At 42.9% G+C, this 23,478-nt stretch overlaps 1 protein-coding gene across 1 annotated transcript in view; it reads right to left on the reverse strand.

The window, feature by feature from the left end:
* Nucleotides 1–23,478, reverse strand: part of ADAMTSL1 (ADAMTS like 1) — a 731,209-nt gene that overhangs the window by 490,209 nt on the left and 217,522 nt on the right. Inside the window, exon 3 of the mRNA XM_085634733.1 lies at nucleotides 21,566–21,611. Coding sequence (XP_085490859.1) covers nucleotides 21,566–21,611 — 46 coding nt within the window. The remainder of the gene's footprint in view (nucleotides 1–21,565; nucleotides 21,612–23,478) is intronic.

Raw genomic sequence — 23,478 nt, forward strand, 5'->3', positions numbered from 1 at the left:
TTGACACGGGTACTGTGTGAGTCCCTCTATACACTTGGGCCTTTTCTTAGTGGATCTTAATTTTAGACACATTTTGTGTGCGCCACACTTGCAGTTGTGATCACCTTAGGTTCAAGATTTAAATAATACAGTATGAAGGGCACAGCACTACAATGAAAAGGGTATCTTTGTGCAAATGTGTCCCAACAGCTTAGTGAGGCCTTAATTATTGTCGTGGAAGGAGTCTGTGCGCAATATTTATTTAGTTTTATATAGCGCTAGCTAGACCCGAAGGTATCAGAGCACTTTATAAAAAGAACTATTGATGGACAGAATGCAGAACAATGTCATACATTCACCCCAGTACAGAGATCTGGGTCTAAATCCATCGTTTGTTTGCTCACCATGCCATTCCAGTTTGGACCCAGCCATATGCAAATCAGTCTTGACCCTGTGCCCAATGGGAACAGTCCAGCCCGAACTGCCAAGCCAGGTCCTCCCTGGACTGGAAACAAGCATCCTAGGACCGGTTTCAGATCGCTTTACAACAGTAAATGTTCACAACATAGATAACAAGTATATACAGAGCAGCTAAGTATTATTAGATCTTTCTTGTCCCTTGTAAGTCTCTACTCAAAGCAACACAAGTAGCCGCTAGGAATCCCTCGAATACCGCTTTACCATTGGTGTACAATGCTGGTGCTGTATTGGAACTTACTAACTGGAGATGGGAACTTATTCTCTTAGAAACATATCTGAGGAAAAGTTGTGTTTGTTGTGATATGTCAATACTCTTTTCGGGGACACATTTACTTCAGTGAATTCACTACCACCGCTTTGCCTACTGAAGTAAAGCTCATTTACTTAATGTATCAAATCTAGTCAAGACAGGCAAAGACATAATTTCTGAACAGAACAAATACTGAATGCTGAACTAACAATAATAAATACTGGTTCACACCATCTATTTTTTGGTTGAAAACATTCATTTGTTTTTTTAAACTTTTTTTCAGACAACTGAAGTTCTCAGGTGAAAGGCTTGGTTTGGCGTAACTTCATACAAACTTGATTATCTGCCTGACACTGATCATATAATGTCAGCGCTGTGATTCTCTCTATTTAGATTGTTTTAATTTAAAATTCGTTGTGTTTATGGACACTAAATAAATCATCCTTTGTTTAGTCACCAGTTCAAGGTGAAAACATAACGTATATGTTATAAGTACATATCTCCCCTAAGACTGTAGTGACCACTCTCTGTGAATGCGTTAACGGGCTCTGTACCGAGGAATATTCTGCTCCAGTTTTAACTTTGGCTTCTAACATTTTGTAGTGGGACAGCATCCTACATATTCCTTTCTTGACACACTCACCCATATAGGAAAATCTGTATTATCCCAATGCTGTCAAACCGTGGATTTCTGGGAGGTGGCCCAATATGCCCATTTCCTAAGGGTCCATCCCTCATCTGGCAGCGATTCTACTGAGGAAGGAAGTGTGGTTCACTGAAATCTGCTTGTGGACTAAGTAGCCTGGGGCCTCTTTCTAAAGAAGCCTGATAAACAGAGGCCCATGGTTACTCAAAATTGGAGGCATTTCGTGGGCTACCTATACAACGGCTCCTTCCAGGATACTTAGGAGCATATTTACAAGGGGTTATCGCCACCAGAACATCACTTTTTTTGACGTTCTGGTTGCGATAACCCCTTCTTCTTGTTTACAAGGTGGCATTAGCGTGGCTTAACACCGCCTTGTAAACAATGCTCCTATTCACGCAGCACTTAGCGTGAAAGGGCGGGCAATAGGTGTTGCCGTGGATGCTCCGCTGCAACACCCATTGCTTTTTGACTCTGCCCCCTATTTACAAGGCCGACATAAATATGGGGCAGCACCAAAAATAGGACCAGGGAGAACCTGGTCTTAAACTGGTGCAACGAGGAGAAATGATTAATTTCTCCAAGTGTTTTTGCTGTTTCTGTGTGTGCTGTGTTGTGCAGCACACATAGAAAGAGCAGATCACCATCAGTGATTGTTCATGTGCAGGAAGGTGTCCCTTCCTACACATGAACAATCATTAGATAATGACGAGTTGCAACTTCTATATGTGCGGCACACATATAAGTTACAATTCATCATTAGCGATTGTTTAGGTGCAGGAAAGGGCACCGTCGAGCACATCAACAATCATTCCCTGCAACACAGTAACCCTTACGCTATAGTGCAAGGGTGCTTGCATTGGCGCTAGGCAGCTAAATTTAGTGCCATCGCTAGGGAACACACAGGGGAGCTCCGTATTATTGTAAATAAGGCCCATCCCTGCATTTTCAGAATGTTGGAGCGTGGTGTTACCAATTATGGCTTAACACCACGCTACGCCATTCTGTTGTAAATATGCCAACTTGCAGCTCCTGGACTCTACCTCTTGTCAGGCCAACACTTGATTCCCATCTCTTCTTCCACCAGTTCTCAACTCACTCACACTCTCCTTCACCTCAGCACCTGTTCCAACATTTCCTTGATGACAGCAGAGGAACTTCAGCTCCAGATGGCACTAGAACAATCTGCAAGCAGTATACATGCAAAAGAGATGGATAAACAGTAGAAAACCCCGAGCTAATGCAACTCTTAATCAGTAAACATTTGAAGACCACGGGGTCTGCTAGCCACAAAACTAACAATGAACCTCCAAGGCGGGTATCAGCGTCGCTTCTGCTGCAACAGTCATTCCGCTGTATGCACTAGGTTTGTCTTCCTCATATGCACTGCATAGGCACTGATGCAGTACATGAACAAGACAAGTCTCCCCTGAATTTTCAGCGGGAGGGATCTTTCCCTTTAGCACCCTACAATTTCTGTGAATCTCTGAAAATTCTGCAGGTTGCAAGCCTCAAATGTGGTTCAGTGAAACATTACAAGAGCCTAGACTGTGTGTGTCTAGTACATGGCAATGAGGTTGGCTTCAGAGCCATTTTTCCAGGCTATCAAAGTAAAATAATTTTACGTACAATTAATCTAAATGATACTCAATTACATAATTCATAGTTAGCCTGAGAATGTGGCACTGATTTGGCCATCCAGGACCAAAGTTGAACACCTTGCCAGCCAGTACTGTCTTAAAAACAAGGGAAAGCTATGTTTTAAAAGAAATAAGAAAATCATTTAAACATTTTTGAAACCTCAAGGAAGAGTTACCTACATGTGTTCCCTTTGAAGCAAGGGAAAATCCAGCATCCAATCCACAAACAGGTAAGTCACCAACCAAACCTGAAAAGAACAGTTTTTAAGGGAACCACAGAACATGAAACAATAACATGGGGCCGCATTACGAAGGCCGAGGGACTGTCACCAACAGGCAGTCGGTGTCAGTCCCTCCGCCATCGTAAACCGTTTTTCCCCTGCCATATAATGATGGCGTGAGGATGCGTGGCGGTCAGAAAGACCGACCGTCACAGTCCAGATGGACAGATTCAATCCGACCGCCCATCAGACTCACCGCGTGTCCCTGAATTGCAGTGGTGCCTGTCAGGCACCGCCGTAGAGATTATAATATCCCTTTCCTCTGGTTGTTCCGCGGCGATCAACCCGCCACAAAATGACTGTCAGAAACAGATTTGGGGGCCTGTAGCTGGCCTCCCTTAATACCTGGGGCAGGGACGTGCGCCCTGGGAGGCACCTATGGTGCACCCCTACTTAACCCTGCACCATGTGGCAGCCACCGCATGGTGCCTGCCACGTGTGCAGGGTTATGTACACTCCATATTTTTTGTATTGGGGCAGGGTCTGCTGACAGCATCCCAGCCGCAATACAAAAGATAGGGAATGTGACCACCTTGGTGGCGGTCGCATCATTATTCAGATTGTGGGTCGGCCGCTTCGTAGGCGGCCGGTCCCAAATCCGATACGATGGCGGATGGACTGAAGTCCGCCCGCCATCGTAATGAGGTCCATAGTCACACTATGTTCTTCCGTTTCTTAAGTCCTATAAAAGCTTTATTTTAGAAATGTAATTCTCACGTTTACATCAGAACACAAAGTTGGGGGTTCTAAGCAACATTTTGAAACAGACTAAAAGGTTGCGCTAAGATATGGAGGAACGGGTAAACAACCGTAAATTGGAGGGTCATCCGCCCCAACAACGGCGTTGCTCCCCTGCCTCATTTTGAGGTGGGGAAAACAAGGAGTCTTCACCGGCAGAACGTCAGCTGGCTTATCCGGTGGAGAGACTCAACTTGGTAGCCCATCCATGACTTGACAATCAGCCCACCGTGATGGTTGCCTTGCCTTTAGAAGGGCAAAATGATATCATTAGATTTCATTAGATTACTGTGCCTGGGACGGACCGCAACGCATGGTACGGCGAACATGGGAAGTTACAAAAATAAATTACTGACGTGCAGCGGCAAACTCCCACTATAGCAGGTTGCGATTGAAAAACAAAGTACTTTGCTGAGTGGGGGAAACAAATGTGGTGTTTGCTCAGCAAAATGTAATGCCTTCAGAGCAACTGATACAGTGGTGGCTGTTCTAAAAGCTTTAGAGAGCCCCACCAGACAAGTGGAGTTCTCTTAATATTGCAGACCGTCCTCCACCAGGGAAGCGGAGGCAAGAACTTCCACTAATCTGGTTGCTGTGGGCACCATCCGTGAGGGTCCGAGTGATACCCTAGTGCCTAACTCTGGCCTGAGGCAAGCAGTAAGAGCTGCAAAGATGATTTTCAATTCTTGGGAGCTACAGGACACTGTGTAAATGCAAGGGTGAGGTGGAAGCAGGTGGGTCTTTTGCACAAAAGTGCATTTTCACAAAGGCCATCTTGTAAGTGTTGTTGGTCATCCTGCCATGTAGAGAGAATGGTTGGTGATTCTCTCTGCTATGAGCACCTGAAGAAGGGTCAGAAAGAACAGAGAGAGAGGAAAATCCTAATCATAATATCCCTACAAATATCTAGCAACAATGCCACCAGAAAAATCCAAGCACAATTACACATTTTTAAAGCGCAAACGTATCACCCCTAAGGGTATCCATGTGCTGGGGGGGGCCGTCAGGGAGATTAGGTGAGCTATTGCCCAGAGTCACATAATGCTGAGCTGAGTTGCCACCAGCGATCGAGCCATGAATCCCTCGGCCCGCGCTCTGGAGTCAGCCGCTCTGGTCGCTGCGCCACACCTCAATGCAAATACTATTTAAAAAGAAGCAAAAACAGCACAGACTTTGGCAGGCCTTACATTTCTCTAGCCAGACTGTGTTAATCAGTTCTGCTGTTCTGCTGTTAGCTACCTACAGTAGTATTTAGTAGTGTCAAAATGTATATTATAATGCACCTTCCTCTATAAGCTGGACCATAACCTGACACAAAGCCGTGCATGCAGATATCATCGACATGCCATCGCATGCCTGAGGAGTACGAGAAGTGTTCCCACCCACTGGGGAGATCACAGTAGGCTGCATGCCCAGCCCAGCATCAAACGACAAACCCTCTACTCTCTCCGGGTAGAGCTGCTACCATTTTTTACAGAATGATAAACTGGTCATGTCATATATGTCCCAGATTTCTGCCATGTCCCACTTTTATTGTACTGAGTTGTATTTTGCATTAGTAGATATAAACATTACTACTACACTCAAGTCCTGAATGAAAAAGAACATCGATAGTGTTTCTTACAACAACAAACAGTATAATAAAAGAGAACATTGACATTTTACCGCACTCTTGGTTGGCATCAGATATTAGCAAAACACATTAGTAGTCTAAGTCTGGTGGTGCTCCCCAAACATGCTTTTAAAATATGCACGAAATGTTGCACATAAAAAGGAATTAGGGTCTGATCTTTTATTAAAAAAATGAACAAAACGTTTGCGATTATAATGGACAAATAACGGGCGTGGGGAGTTAATAATTTGGATGTGCTGAAGTTAGCATTGTTTCATAAATATTGTTTTGCAACCAAACGAAGTAATTAGTCAGTTAGGATAACAGCTCTGGCCTGATTCATTGGTTACATAGAATTCCACAAGAGCATAACGAAACCTGAGGGGTCCCCGCTACAAAATATGTGGAGTTTCACCCTTTCACACCCAGATACACTTTTAGGATGAAGATGACAGGTGGATAACAGTTGAATGAGACACGCTACCCCCAGGACCAGAAGTCCGTCTTCTCTTTCTCCTGAACCGCAAGGGATGCGGCAATGTCAACTTAAGTTTTTGGAGGCTCTGGTCAAGCTATACTTTAGGGGGCCCATTCGAAACAACTTTGTATTTTATCAATCATTTTCTTTTAAATCAAGTCCCATGATGTCAAACAATGTTGAATAATATGCTGAAGGAAACTTTCCCTTGGAAAGTGGGGGGCCTGGTATATTGCCCACTTTGCCCATGCCCTAAAACATCTCTGGGATGCAGGCCCTGTTTTATGCCCCTATACTGTTAATCCAACACAATATTTGTTTTTAGGCACGTGCAAATTAAGTGAATTGCCCAGTACCTGATTTCCCAGTTTCGGGGTCTATCACTCTAACCGTTAGGCTACATCCTCTTTTATTATGAATTCCGCAGGTAGGCATGGGGGCATAATGCAGTAATACCAAATGCTTTCCATTGGCATCAGCTGCAATACTCAGAATGTTGCATTTCTGCAGGGGAATCAAAGTGCAAAATAGGTGCACTACTTGTAAACCTGATTCAAGAGCAGATATCGGTTTGCATCCGTCTCAGAATTACTGGGATATTCAGAAGAAATCCTTAAGTGGTAGAGTGGGGACAACTATACAGAAAGGTACATACAAGAGATAGGCTTACAAAATGAAGGCGACTGATATATCTTGATATTGTTTTCAAAAGCTTTTATTAAAGTATTAGCAGTTTTAACAGCTTGGAAACATTCTCCATGTTTATGTTTGCGATATTTGCAAGTTCAAAAGTTCATAAATACAAACTTATGAGCATAAAGAATGTTTCATGATATTTTAATTAAGTCTCCAGAGTCGAATTATGTTTGAAGCTGTCCTTCTGTGGCATTTGGAAAGACTTATGGAAGTTTGGCTCAACTTTTCATCCGATGGTTTGGTCATTTTCCTGTGACATCACCTCCTGATTTAAATGATTTATCTCAGTGGTTCTAAATCGTGACATACACACGATGAAGGAGAAACACACTGTATCTCTTTAACGTACTGTGCATTCAACACTTGCAAGCAGCATAGCAAGCCACGCCTCCCTTCCAGTTTGAATCATATATTTTAAGATTGTAAACAATCCACCTAACAACCAGCACTTCTATTAAAGAAGGCTTGGGAGGCATAGTAGATAAAACCTGTACCGGAAATGCAGAGGTTAAATACTTTGATTTTGAAATATTTTATGCACAAAAATTCATGTTATGTCTTTAAATTCCACAAAATTGCCCGCATATAAATGAAGGTTACTTTAGGCTCTGGCATAAAAAGTGATAATTGGAGGGCTTGAATTAATCTCAACCACTGGTAATTTCTGGAGGCATCATTAAAGTCCATTGTTATTTTTCACACCATGCCACCTCAGTTTGGACCTAGCTACAGGCAAACAGTCTTGACCCTGCTCCAATGGGAACAGTTCAGTCTAAAGTGCCAAGCCAGCTCTTCCCTTGACCGGAACACAAGCAACCCATGGCTGGTTTTGCCATTATTTAGGGTCATCAGCCAGGTACGGCTTGCTTCCAGTGGCACAGTGTGCACGGGACCCACATCTGGGCATAACCGTGCCACATAGGGTGACACACTTAAGCATGCAAAACAGTATGTATACTTTCAGATTAGTTTAAGGCCTAAACTTAGCATTAGGCCTAGACACGTTGTTTTGGTTTAAAGCTACTGGCTAGGTTCAGGATGCATGGCTAGAGTTGCCTTTGTATTTAAAATAAGGTTTAAATTTAGGATTGCGGCTAGGGAAGGGGTTTTCATTAAGCTTATGCACAGGCCTAGGATTAGGGCTAAATTTGCATTAGGCCAAGGTTTAGGGTCAGTGTTAGATTTATGTTTAGAGCTGGTTCATTACATTAGAGCTTTTTGTTTCATTTTTTTTCATTGGGGAATTACATTTTCGGGATAATAGCCATAAACTTTTTAATAATGTTTTTGCATTTATGTGTAAGTATTTAGTTTTAAATGTATTGCTTTTAGACTTAACAGCTTTACAGTTTCGGTATTGGAGCCAAAAACAAAAGAGAACAGAGCACAACACGGTCTCTTCTCTGGACAGCATACAGCAGTGGCGACGTGTCTTTTAAAATAGAGAACATGGCTACCTGGGTGTTTATGGAAATCAAATATTACAACCATGGCCAGTTGTTTCACAGAATAAGGAATTCCTCCTAGATCTGCACGTTCACACAGATGGAGAATGCAGAGATAGAAATTAAAAAGGATTGGTGCTCGGTATTACAGCCTTCCACAGAGTTCCAATTCCCCGAAGCGTCTTTTGGAATGAGTTGTAGAGCAAAACATCAGAGGCTGGGCAGCATCTGCAGAGGGCTCATCCAGAGGACACGCACGGACCGACGACTCTTCCCATCAATTGTAGCCCGGGAAGTTGTCCACCACCTCGCCCTGACCCTGCTGAAGCCCTCTGCTTAAAGCACAGCAAGACTGCCGCGAACTTACCTCTGTATTGAGTCATATGCTCTGTGCGGTTTTGTTATATTTGAACATTATTCAAAAACATAGTCTTGTGCTTAATCAAGGGCCAGCGGAAGAGCTCAGATAAATCCCAGATGTGCCGGGTTAGTGATAGACAGAATCTGTGCAAAAAGAGGGGTCTATTTGGCAAGCATGTGTAGTGGCGGGCAAGTAGAATCCCCACCTGGGCTGGTGGCAACAGCACGTGTGGTGCATTGGGAACTAGAGGCCTGTGCTTGAGACCCCCTCAGCAGGAGTAGGGGACTTTGGCAATAATCCTTCTCTACTTTAAAACTTGTAGGCCATTTAACCCATGGCTTTAACCTTAAACTTGGCCATAAGAAAACGTGGACCAAATGGTTCTATCTAACTGTATTATTTTTTTGTGCATGAAAGATTAAAATAGTTTCTTTAATAGTGTTATTATGAATGATTATGCATAAAGCATAACAAAGAATGGCAAAAGTAGACCTATACGATCATCCTAGAAGAGTGATACTGCCGTAAAAGCGTGGAAGAACTTCAAGGATGCGTGTCTTCCAATGTACAAGAAGCTTCATGCATGCAACGTCCATGTCCACTCTCAGTGTGCTAGTTTGGGTCCTACAGTAGCAACCTAACGTAGCTGTCCTCCTTGTGGTGCTCAGCCAATGAAAGGAAGAAGGCACCAAGCCAGTGAAATGTATCAGATTTGGTTTCTCTGGACTTTCTTGATACATGCACCCGTTTAGTGTCCTGGGGTATATGATCTAGAGAGTTAGGGATAGGCGATTCTGGAAAATATTCTTTATACATTTTTAGTAACTAAAGAGCTACTCAACTGACAAAATTATATTTGTCATTTTGTTATTTGGAATAAACCATGTCTAGGTCCAAGGAGGAGTGGAGCTTTTTACGTGGAGCATTTTACATTGACCTTTTTTTTAACCGCACCAAGTGCATCTCAATATATTGCGTTCTACAATGCTTCATTTGTTAAAAAACTAAAAATAAAAGCAAGAGTCCAAAGTTTCTGTTAGGAGTCCATCGCTGGTGGTGGTGAATGCTGGGCTTATCGAATACCAAGTGTGCCTAGGCTTGATTCCACCTAATGCTTCTTTCTTCCACCACCCTCTACTTCCTGTCTCTTTTTCTCACTTTTGCAGGTCCTTTTTCATCCCTACCTTCTCCCTTTGTCACAGTTTTCCCATCTTTCTCTTTATCCTTCCTCTCTTTTTTGCCTTTCCCTCTTCTGCACAATGTCAAAGTCTAATCATGAGAAATAAGTCCTGGTCCCCAAGCATGAGCATCAGCACCCTCCCAAAGTAACCAATGGTGTTCTACATGGAACTGGAAAGGATGAACGAGTATAGTCTTATTGAAACCTGATCTTAGAAACCAGGATGTGACAATGAGGTGGTAAGAGCACATAATCCGAACAGCCCTAGAGAGTATACTATACTGCCTTTTTTTAATATCAACATGTTTTGCTATTGGCATACCAAAGTATACCTTAACACACAAATAGTGGCATTTGCTTGGGAAAATTGAGTTCATACGGGATTATGCCCACACATATAGGATTTACACAATCAAAAATTCTGCAAGTGCAGTGAATTTTCAGTTTGACCAAATCTGCTATTAGTTAGGGGTTTTGGGTGTTCTATGCAGGCTCCACTTAGAAATGCTGATGATCAGCCACACAGGTGTGAGCGTGTGGATATTTTGTAACATTTTGTAGGTAGATATCCACTCTGAATACCCTTTTAGATGCACTCTTTTCAATGCTAGTAGTAAATGTACATTCTGAGTGAGAATGGGAAGATAACATCCCTGAAATGTACACAGATATAGGGAAAAGGTTTTGTCCGCGAGGAAAATAATTTTCTTGCGAAGAAACAAAACTTTTGGATTCCATTTCCACATGTGGAAATATACACTTGTTACTTTTCAGTATATACAGTGCTTTAAATGGGCCGGTACTGACCGGTACTGAGTACCGCCACTTTCAAATTGTTTCACCTTGAGTACCGGAACTTCTCCTTGGCCAGGGGGAGTACCGGTACTCTGGGGAAATAGCCAGGGTTATATTACGAACGTGTATCAACGTTGCTTGGACAGGCGTTGCTGTTTCTGATGAGACTGGCTACCAAAGGAGCCGTGAAGGTGTGCATTGACAGACGATCCTAGATGGCGGCTAGTACCAATAAGGCCCCAATTGAAACAAAACCTGCTGAGATTTTCTATTTACATAGCTTCTCTCACTCTTCTGCTTCGCCACCTAGAGATCGGGGTGATTACAGCACAGAACCTCGAGGTGAAACGGCCGTCCTGTAGTAGTTTTGCAATCATGGGAAACACAGTTTCAGAACATTTGCTAGTGAAACAAAATAATATCTCAAGGAACTTTCTGGTCAGGACTCCTTTTACTTTTGGGCAGTCAGCAGGTAGCACTACCCACAAAATTCCAATGTAGTGCTACGCACTAAATCCCAAATTGGTATGAATTTGAGAAAGGTTTGTGCGCCATTCTCTTGCAGTCATAATGGGGCTGTATGAAGCATGGGAAATGATGACTTTGGCGTGATGAGTGCCTGTAGTCAGGCCGAGAATGGAGGGGGATGCTACTAATCATCAGGGTAAACACATGCATTTTAAGTACAACTTGGATATTGCATTTGTAAAAATCAGTTTTAGCGAATGATGTGCTTGTGTACGTAAGTGTCTGTGTGAGTACCTACATGTATGTGTCTCACAGGTGTGCACTATGAGCGTATATTGAAAAAAGTTATTCTATTTCAGCAGATTATGCTAATAATTTTTCAGTGCAATAGAGTCCTGTGCTGCATAGGCTGCTCATCAACACGTAATAAATAGGGCATGCCCAATGGAAATATGAATACTACCTCATATATTGGCACCGTGAAGTTATAGTGAGGCTATGCACAGCGCTACATAAAACTCCTACATAGATAAATCAATACTTACCATAAAAATACAACCTTATATCAACTATACAGCTTATATAATAATTCTTTCAACCCACATCCTGAAGAGTCCTTTAATAAAACAATGTAACTACTTATTTTACCAAAGGCACCAGGTGTTAAGGGAGGGTGCTTGCATTAGTTGAGCTATGCATGTCAGCCCAGAAGGGATGGGTTTGATGGATAGGAGGTACTTCCTAAGAATGCTTCACTCGCATGCCAGTAACCTGTTTATTGCTCTCTGAAGGCTGTTTCTTAGTGTTGGAGTACATTGACTGATACGCTGCACCTTATTGCTCTTCCTGCTGGTCTGATTCCACTGAGTTCATCCTTGAACATAAAGCCTCCAAAATCTGTTTCTTCTGCAGCAAATTTACATTTATAGGTCTGTTGCTTTTCAACTGCACCCCGGTGTGTCTGAAAAGGTGGTTATTTAATGAGTGTCTATTGAAGACTTTCATAATAAATGCACTGATGCAGTGATGGCAAATATGTATTTTAGGTCTGAGAAAGGAGTCTGTGTGAAAGAGCACCTTAATTCAAGGGGTCAGTATTTCAAGTGGTCAGTGTAGTGGCCAGGGTTCAAAAGACATACTGTCCACCGAGAGTGTTCTTGGAAACGCTGGGATGTAAGTCCATGCCTGATTCTGCAACCACGGCCTGTAATCTCCTCCCTGCGGTATTTCCGTGCCAGTGTTGGTAAGGTAATATACACAATATCTATTTCCCCTTCAACATTCCCAGATGTACTCCGAGAATATCTTGATCTCATTGGATGCTGGCACCTTGCCCCGACCCTAACCCCACCCAAAGTCCCGCCCATGTCCACAGCTCAATTTGATGAGTACCTGCACTTATTTTTTCCCATTTAAAGCACTGAGTATATATATGTATATACATTGTTATGGATGAGAATATCTGACTGCTGAGATTCTCAAAAAACAACCTGGAATTCTTTACGAGTTCCTTAAAAAGCCAACATTTACTCTAAATACAGCTAAAAGCCTTGGAAGGAAATTTCAGACGTTTTACTCTGTGGTTTTTGAGAATTGGGCACAAAGTGATTTGTCCAGAATCACATACATTTTTGTTGAAGTATGGCAAAGTTGAGGTTTTGTGATTAAAACTCACAACTGAGTACCAAAGGAGATTTTGCATATTTTTGACTCAGTGACCCTTTCACCGCTGAATCAGGTCATGGTAAAGATTTTTTTTAGTAGTTGGGATACAGTTTTGGTGCCCCAGCCTCGTTTCTGATGGGTTTGCAATGCTGAATATTGGTATATCAGCAGGGCCTGCCCCCCTGCACACCGAACCGCCCTTGTCCAAAATAAGCCTATTTGAAAGGGTCAGGTATATTGTGGCTGCAGAGCCCGGGAAATTCCCTCTGACTTCAGGGTTTACGCAGTAGGGGAGGTAGAGTTGGTTCCTTGCTCATACTTTTCTTTTTCTTTTGCAATTTATATCCCAGCACTTTTTGTGCTCCCTTATAAATGGGACTGATTACGCTGTGTTATCATATTTAAATTTTAGTAATACAAAGGGTGTATTAAGTGTATGTTCTCAAACATGCGTATACTAAATTTTCATGATATGTAGAAATAAAGTATCTTTTATATAATTTTTTTAAAAAATTGATCGAATCATTTTAAGCCCAATTCACAAATGCCGGCACTTACTCTTCGATAATCATTAGTAAGTTACATTTCTGTCAAGCTGAAGTCCCACCTATTCACCTAAAATATTGTCAATCATGCCCTAAGTGCTGAAACATAAAATATATATTGTCTCTTGAGGTCTGGGTGCCACCCTTTTCTGATTTTAACGCATGTTCTAGTTATTACAACTAGTCTGCTGGTTGGTAATCACATCTCAGTCAATCACCTTCACTGCCTCAATTCAGGAAGGACCTCAAGACCTGGCTCTTCGACTGAACTGCAGAACTCCCCTCCCCCAGCGCCTTGAGACCCTAACGGGTGATTAGCCGCGCTCTATAACAACCCTGATTGATTGATTGATTGATTGATGTAGGCACTTTAAAGTTGTAAGTCATGAAAACTGTAATTTATTTACCTTGAGAAATGTTTCTGTGTGCTGGTAAGCACGAATCTTGCCATATTCTGAGATATCAATGGTAAAGCTTGAGTGCAAATGAACACAAAGAGGCCTGTCCACTGATCTCACAGAAGAGTAAGGCTGTCCTTAATCACATGTTATTTTTCGTTTAATGTACATGCCTCGCTGGCACATGCCTGCCACCAGACAACTGTCCTTCTTTACAGTGACTGCTGCGGTATTACACAGAGGAGACACTCGACTCTTAATGATACTGATGACTGGAGCAGATTTAAGACAGGCTTATGGATATAATTTCTTCCTAAGACCATGAGGGCAAGAGACGGGTGAGGTGTTTGGCTGACACGACATTTACGCACACCGGTGGTATTGTATTTACTGGTGGTGGTCAGGGCCGGACTGGGAACCAAAACCGGCACTGGTAAAGTGCTTGGCCGCATTCGAGCTCTTTGCCAGGGCCGGTTTTCGGCCGATTTTGTTACAGGGCCGATGCTGCAAAAACGGCCCTGTAACAAAAACGGCCCCCAGGGGCCTAAAACCGGCCCCCACCCATGCGGCCCACCCGGGATTGCCCGGTGCCCGCTATGGCCAGTCCGGCCCTGGGTGTGGTTAATAGCTCTTATTCCGAGTTTTCATGTGGGAAATTAGGAATTACACGCAGAATTTGAGTTTCGGCACCAAATTCGCATGTACTTGAATTTACTGCATATGTTCACCCAGTACATTTTGGCAGCTGTGTTCTGCTAAAACTCACCATTGGAAAATTGTGGGAGTGTCCGAATGACCGCAGTACTTGGAATTCTTATTCCTATTCAAACCTCTGTTTAGCACTTGTCAAAAGCTAAGAACATGCCCAGGGGCCAATAAATAAAGTGGCCAAAGAGCAGCTGCTCCAATTTACAATTCTTCGGCACCCCAAACCTGAATTAGGTGCTCCAAACCCACCGGTATTCCCACAGGGTGGGTCTTACTTCGTAAATTGCGATGTGCCCAGGGCCGGGCTGGTTGCGGCGGGCATCGGGCATTTCCCCGGGAGGCTGGAAGGTTAGGGGCCGGTTTTGCAGCAGTGGGGGCCGGTTTTGTTACGGGGGGGGGGGGGTTTGCAGCAGTGCTGCAATACCGGCCCCCAGTAGCAAAAGCAGCAGCGCTTCACACTTCAAACCCCCACACATCCCGGGGCTGGCCCGAAAACATTGCTAGGGCTGGTTTGGGTTGCATGTGTCGGCATTTGGCCCATACATGGAACCGTAGAAAATCTGCCAGCGCAGCAGCTGCACCGCCGTACTAGGTTTAACAATAGAGGCAGGAACATGGACGTTCATAGAGGACGGGTCTTGGGTGGCGATTAGGAAGGCAGTGAAGACTCACAAAGTCATACCTTTGTGGATATTCTCAAACATTTCTAAAGGTGTTTCCAACTCAATTTCTTCACCTGGCAAAAATGCTGGCAATAAAGGACAATCTAGAGTGATAAACATGAAAACATCTTCCTAGTTCATAGGCCTTCAGGGGAAGGCAGTTTCTCCCAGGAAAAGTGGTTTCCAGGTAAAAAGTAAAAAAGATAAAAACATTTAATGTGCTAATGAGAATTTCCGCTACACATCCTCCTGCAGACTGTCATCAAAGGACCATTGGAAACAGTAAATGGAGGGAAGTGAAATGCACACGGAGCGCAATACTTTGCATATATTTCCTTTAGAACACTTGAAGAGTTTGTGAATCCTCAAAAATCAGGAGGAAACCTATGATGATTAGATTTATAACTTTAAAAAAATTGGTTAGTGAGTTAAGTCCACATTGATTATTATTTCTCATATTCGTGTCGTGGATTAAGCTTCATGGATCTAACCCAGTAACCACTTCACATTCATCAATTCAAATATAGCACTTAACTATAAAAAACACAATGCAAAGAAGGACAATATTTTAAAAGAGGTGGTGAGAGGTTGAAATACTATCCGTCAGACAGCTAAATTGCCCCTAAAGTGCATGCCAACAATTGTTCTCTCAAAGGTAAAGCTATCTATACATTCCTTGGCTTACTCAATACAGTAAACATTGCATTGCTGCCTTATCGCACTGTGGGCCAACCTCTATAACAGAAGAATGTTGCAAAAACAACAACATTTGATGTTGACAAGCTAACAGACACAGCTGCTTTTAATAGAGACTTTGTACATTTGTTTTACAAGATGGGACTGGATGGTAGGATATTGTAGGCATTGTAGGTATGCAATAATAGATCTGCGTGACTGCACACCCTGGACAAATACAGTAGTTGGTAGGGGATCTTAAGCTGCAACTAAATATTGCTTGTGAGCGATATTGACCCAGATGTAAACTCTCCAGGGTCAAGAATCATATGTCTATTAACAAGATGGATGCCTTAAAAATTGTGCCGCGGCCAAGATGGCAATGAAATCTTGTTAATATGCCAATCCTGAGGTACATAATAACTCACAGGAGAGGCCTGGGCAACAAATTGTCCCACATCAGCCTAAGGAAGTAGGAAGTGTGTTGGTGCCAAGGACAGAACTATTATGGGGTAGGTCTGCGAGCACGGGCAGCCAAAATTAGAAACCGTAGCCTGTAAAGATGTAAAGAAAAACTACGTAAAGGCTGTTGACATTTTAATTTATCTTAGGGTTGCAAAATGTTTTCGTGTTGTAGAATTGTCCTTAACAACCACAGTAAATGGTTGCTCTGAAACAGGGTGGCTCAGGTTGCCACTGAGTACATACATTTCCACCCAGCCCTCTCCTTTTCAAGGGTTCTACATAGCTCCTCTGCCATCTGGCAATTATTTAGAGGACGAGAATGTTGTCGCAAACACCCAAGACAATAAAACAGCAGCATTGAAGATCCCCAGAGTTTCCTTGGACCCTCTGCCTGTCTGCAATACTCTTTGCCATTTTCATTTGGGGTGCAGATGCAGAATTGGAGTCCAGTACCAGAACAACCAATCAATCCAAACCCTGAAAGGCAAATGAAATGGCAAAGATGTTCATCTGAAATACACAGACTGATTGCTCAAATGCAAACTGAACTTACACACAACACACATATGTTTTGCGCCTATAGACCGACATAAAGTAGCGCATTCGGTCAGGCTTCTGTTTTTGAGTGCACAAATAATCCATGTGGTCTTTTCTTTCTTGATACAGCGTCAAAAAGCTCCTGAGGGCCACAGAGTACATTCGTATGTATAGGTGGCCGCGCTTCTTTATATTCTCCCTGCTACCCAAATCATTTGTTTTGAGATCAGAATGTGGAATAAATTATCTGAATATCGTGTTAAAAATGATCGACTTACAAAAATAGTGACTACAGAATAGGATATTGACTACCACTATATTATCAAGGGGAAATATTTTCAAGTACATACACTCAGGACAAATTTATCATCTCAGTTTACATGTGATAAAAGTGTGGGAGGTGGAACTCGTCTAGGGATGAAGTTGAGACAACTCCACCCCCTTGGCTGCAAGTCCATGGAGAGATGACTTTGGAAGCAACTGTGGTTTTTAATATTGGACCCTTCTCTCCACCCCACACACCAAAGACCTAAAATGTGATATAAACCATCAAAAAGAGAGGGTAAAAAAACCAAAGTACAACTGTAATAATGACAGATGGGAAGAGGGCATTAATAGCATCTGCAAGTGCAATTTACTCTCTGCATCAAACACTCAAGTCATCAAAGCAAAAACCTAATTATGCTAAACATCGTTTAAGGAAAGAGCCTGTTTTTAGAAGTAATAAAGTCTGTGAAGAAAATGTCACTGACTACAGTTTCTGCTGCCTTAAAAGTCACAAGCTGCTGGTGTCCCATTTGACTTGGATCCAATGGCAGCTATGCAACATTGCCAACTTTCCCACGATATGTATATAAACAAGAGGCATTAAAAGAAACATTGCTATCTAGAAAAAGTTACAAATATAAGATTCCACAAACTTTCTTATCCACTGCATACACGTAGAAAAAAAGTCAGAATGCAGCGATGCTGGTGAAAACATATGCACATATGGGTGTCATTTGCAACAGTTATAATTTATGCACACATAGGTTCAATTATTCGTAACACAACCAAACCTGGTGAATAACGACAATTTGCCGATGTTAATTACATAGAATTTACAAATCTTTTATTTTGGGTGGCCCTATTATTTCTGTATTGTAGAAATACCCACTGCTGTGAGTCCATATAATGCTACAATTATCTAAAAAAAATGCAGGTAGGAAATGGGAGGCAGGCTCAATACCTCTGACCCTGAGCAGGAACCATATTGTAATTGTAAATTGTATTCATATAGCATTTACTAACCCTGACAAGGTGTTGAAGTGCTTTGTGGCGAGTAGCATGTTATTCCGGAACCCAAGATTAGAGGTTAATAGTTAGTAGATTAGTAATTCTTTTCTTTTCTTTTTGCACTAGTTGAGTTGGGTTTGTGCTCTAGATTTCTTGTGTGTTTAGTTGAGTTTGGAGAAGGAATAGAATGATGGCAGTGGATTTGAAAGGGGAAGTAGTAAGTTGTTGTTTGTAAGTAGAGGTAAGGGGTGCCTGTTAGTGGGTGGCATGGCAAAAAAGGAGGGTGGAGTCTGAGAAGGATGTTTGGGGGTTCATAGTAATCAGAAAGGTTTGGGATAAGTCAGAGAGAGGGAGGATGGGACAAAGGTTGAAAGGAGGATTGTTTTCCTTTTTAAATTCTCTATATAGATACCCATATGTGCACAGAAACAGTAATATTTACATGGTCTGATATAGTAACACAAGACAGGATGTGGAGCCCAGGATGACCTATGCGGCCGCGCGGCCAGTCCTCGCGGGCGGTTCGGATTACACTGCGCCACAGCCCGCCCCTCTGAGGAAGCAGCCAACCGCGGCTCGGAATCCAGAGTTTGCTTTGGCCCTTCTGGATTCCTGGGGTGATGAAAAACATTTTCTCTGCTGTTGAGAAGTGATTTACGGCGTATAGCCTGGATGCTCCCGGTGTTGGTCACGCTGCGATTGAATACAATAGCAGTGGTTTATTTGGTTGGAGCTCAAAGAAAACAAAATTGCACTTCTGGTGGAAGCTGGAATACATTCCTGTATGACTGTCCGACCGGTCTGGGCCTGTGGGGGCCACTAGGTGAAAATATTAATGAAGGGGTTGGGCAGAGGAGCAGCTAAGGCTTTTTCATACTTTCCTATTATCTACAAAGCTCCTTCCCCTAATCTCCTACTGAACCCCGAGGAAAGGTTTTAAAGAGATTAAAATTAACTGATTCTGTCACATTGCTGCAGGACAGTTGTACAGCACAGTACAACACCAGTTCTGTGCCATGCACCTGATGTACTAATTTTGTGCAAAACAGAGGGAGGGCCTTTACAAAACAAAGAGCAAATTAGCCCCATGAATTTTAATGAGGTGCTTTTGTCCACGTGTATTTTCATGTATAACAGGGAAAGCGGGGACCGGGATCTGTTTTCAAGTTTGAGACATGTTGCAATTGCAATACCTGTCTTTTAGAGTGACGGATTTCACAATGAAACAGAAAGTAGCACATTGTGGAGCAACAATAAGGAGGAGGCAACAGTTCTTGTGGACCACTGTCTCGTTCCCTGTTGCTGACAACTGCTCCTAGCTCAGATGAAGAGTTACCGCGGGCCCCTCCCTTTTTAAGTCTAGCCTATCAGACATCGCAAGCTATCTGGTTGCAAAAGACCTATTGTGGAATTACCAAATATTTACAGTGGGTTTACTGCCCAATTATTGCCTATCATTGGTTGGCTTTAGCGTCACTCTCATTTGCTTACTTTTTATTCGATGGCTTACCTTCTACCTCATGTACCTTTCCTGGAGTATAGCCTCTTTACCATCCTTTTACTTGTTGACTAATATACTTATAATGCTCACTTTTAGAATATTATTTTTTTCTTTTGGGCCAAGTACTCAATGATAGTACATGTGTTTACCAGCTCTCTCCCCTCTGTGCTTCTTCACCACTAAATATTCACCCTCCGTGCTCCGTGTTGCTCTCCCTCATGTGCTGCTCTCTCTCACCTGCCGAGCTTCGCCACCCCCTGTACTCCATGTTGCTTTCTTCCGTGTGTGCTTCTCCACTTACTAACATGGTGCGCTCTACCTCATGTGCTGCTTCCTCCCACCCCCACTCAGCTTTATGTCTATTTTACCCCCACACAGCCCCAATGCTTGTTCCCCACTCTCACCCCCCCCTACCGCCCCTCTATTGTCCCATACCCTGATCCTATTAAAAAAACATTTTTTTTTATTTATTTTGCAGGGCCTGGCAATAAATTGCCGCCTGACCGCCTGACCCCCCCCCCCCCCCGCCTTAAAACAAAATAGCCAAGAGAAATACCACTGGACGTGAATTGTTTATGTAAATACAGCACAGTACTAATAACCACTAGAATCCAACTCAACAGATTTTCATTCTTTTTTTTCAATCAGGGATCACAAAAGATGGATAAACACCTGCTATTAGCCAACAGGGTAATATGTTGTGAGATCCTTCGTAGTTATACTGAGAAGAGCATATATTCTTAGCAACCCGAAGCATTACAGTTTGGAAATGGAAAAGGTGAGCACCCCGTAGGCTAAAGTGGTCGTACACGAACCCCACACAAAAAGAAGTTGCTGGGTCCATCAAGTCAGTGCCATATTAGTTAAAAACACACTTTAATCACTGCTAAACCTTTGGGGTTTATACAATTTGCCCAGATTCTCAAAATCCTGCCCTTTTTCTCTGCAAGTTCCCTCAGTAAGTTACTCTTAAAATACACTGATTTTGTAAAAGAGGGTGCCACTTCGGATGTACCACCTTATGGTTGATTGCCCTCTATTGTCATCTTCAAGACAAGAATATTTCAAAATACATTATCTTTTGTAACAGTTGCACTATCATCAATCCTGGCTCCTGCAACACCTCTCCCTAATATGTGGAGGACCACTTTTAGAGCTTCAATATATAGACCATCTTACTATACTGTCGCTCTTTGGTAAACTCATCAACACAATGTTCGTGTTTGTACATGTGGTGTACACACCTCGAAATGTACCAGTATGAAACTAGGAATAATACATATTAAAATGGCATTGAAAGGTCAATACACATGCATTTTCTTGGTTTTGACTTCTTTCGCAAAGATTAAAAAATACATGCTTCACACACCTTTCCAACAAGGGGTCGACATGTTTTTGCTCCCTATGACATTCATCTCGATCTGTTCTCAGGGGCTTTTGGGGCGCCTCATCTATAATTACCACTGACTGGGTTGGGCAAATGCAGTCCTGTTCAAAGTAGCTACTTTGCATGAGCTTCTTGTAATAATATAGTAATATAAATAGTTGTGAAATGACAATTAGAAGCTAAATAAGCCTGGCTTTGCAGACCTCCCGAGACAGAGACAAGAGGTCGACATGTTTCTGCACCCTATGCCATTCATCTCGAGCTTTCATCAGGACAATTGTGGGTGCCTCAGACATACCTTCCACTGTCTGGGTTGGGCAAATGCAATACCATAAAGAGCAGCTACTTTGTGTGAGCTTCTTATAGTAATATAATAATCCAAATATGTGTGAAATGATCGAAACTAAAATAAGCCTGGCTTTGCACAACTCCCCGGACAGAGGCTCACATATGACTTGGAAATCAACCACAATAGAATCTTTCTAAACACAAATTAGCCATTGCAAGAATAATTGATAAGGTTTGAGGATTAATAACAGCATTGCACAATGAAGTAATGTTTGAATAAATCAACCCAAACGTCTTGCTTTGGGCTGGTTGTTGTGTGCAATAGTTAATGCTTAGAACATTACGCATCTCCAGTTGTACATTAGGCTCGATTCATCAGCCATCATTATATATCATTAAAATGCACTTACCACATTGCTGCAAGTTCTATATCTGATGTTTCGTCCTTCACAGCTTCTACAAAAAAAGGAAATTATGCACGCGTTATTGATAGGGCATTTGATAAAATATTGTGCACCCAACGACTAGAAATATTCTGCCTTCAGTTCTGCCTTCATTTGTTAGACACTTTGCATAAGGACAAGCATTAGACGTTGGGTTACTGGTTGACTAGGGTGTGAGCCCTGGTCAAGCAGCAATCACAATCCACATCAGGGTAAGGCACATTCAAACCGCAAATTAACCTGTGCTCTACCTCCTGGTAGCTTGGCACAGAGCAGCCAGGCTTAATTTAGAGGCAATGTGTAAAGTATTTGTGCAACACATCAAACAATAAAACAGTGAAAACACCACATAAAATGATCCCACACAAGGTTAGAAAAATAGAGCTTAATTTAATAAGGAAAAAAAGACCCAAACATCCAAGTAGTAGAACCAGAGATATTGTATGTTAGAGCTTTTAGAGAACATAGCGCCAAAAAGCACAAAGCACCAAGTGTCGATATCTGGTAGCGCCAGATTAGGACAAAGTCACAACTTCAGGCTGACTGCAATGGAGCACTGGACATCTACAGGGACCCAGTTAGGCCCGCTGAACAAATTACCTTAAATCCTGTTTTGCAGAGCGTTGCGAGGACCTGTGTCGAAGATGAGTCATGCAGTCGAAGAATGGTCATTTCCGAGATGCAGCGAGGCTGAGAAGTGAAGGCCTATGTCATCATCAAGGGTCCCGTTGGTGGGCTTGCAATACGAGGCCCAGCGTCGCAGATGCAGAGCGCAGTCAGGGTAATGCAGTGGTTCCGAAGTGCTGTGAGGCTGCAATGCGAAGTCTGGTATCGTCGTCAAGGCTGCCATTGACGAGGGATGTGAGGTCCTGACCCACAGAAGCATCATGCAGTCAGGGCAATGTAGCAGTTCTGAAGAGCTGTGATGCGATGTGGGTCTTTGCGATTAGTCCAATCCATGGTGGCAATGCATCGGTTCTGCTAGGGTTTGTGCAGTGCAGGAGAGGAGATGCTTCAGCTTCCCTGGATCCACAGAGACTGGTAAGTACCTTAAGCCCACTTCCAAGGGTCCAGGACTGGGGTGGCACCACTTGGTAGGATAGACTTACAAATGGCTGAGTCCAGGGGCAAATGCAAGGATGTTGAAATCCTGGTATTTACCTGAGGCTTCAGATCAGGAGGCCAGCAAACTAGTCCTTAGAGTCCCTCTGGGTTCAAGGGATGGATGCAGGCCCAGTACTTTTCCCTCAGGCAGGAGGCTTTAGGCAGCAGGTCAGCAATGCAAAGCAGGAGTCAGGCAGAGTGGCAGTCCTTCAGCAGAACAGCAGTTCTTCTTCCTAGCAGAGTATCCACAGGTCTAGAAGTGTACTGAAGAGTTGGTGTCTGAGGTCCTTCTTTCATACACAGTTATGCCGTTGAAGTGGGGAGAAGCTTCTAGAGGCATGCCTTTGAAGTGCACAGCTGCCCTGCCTTCCTGACCCTGGCTCCAGACTCACCACAGGGGGGTATGCAGTCCTTTGTGTGGAAACAGGACACAGCCTATTCAGGTGTAAGTGTGGCTGGGCCCAACTCTCCCCTCTCATCCTTCCAGTGAGGGCCCATCCAGTCACACCTAAGCTCCTATTGTGTGTGGCTGTCTAGGATGAATGCACAAAGTGGAACTAGCAACTACACCCAGTCAGGTGATCAGAGACAGGCTGCAGGCACCAAAGGCAAGAAAATGGCAACTTTCTAAAATATAACACTATTAATTTTTTGTGTTGGGTCCCCCCCTTTAAGATTTTTCTGTTTTACTTTTTCTGATCTTGTTATGTCATCAACTTGTGTGTATTTATATATATATTTGTTTGATGTATATTTTTCTCGAACCATTGTTGCAT

The sequence above is a fragment of the Triturus cristatus genome, chromosome 2_1 (assembly GCF_964204655.1).
Source record: "Triturus cristatus chromosome 2_1, aTriCri1.1, whole genome shotgun sequence".
NCBI lineage: Eukaryota > Metazoa > Chordata > Amphibia > Caudata > Salamandridae > Triturus > Triturus cristatus.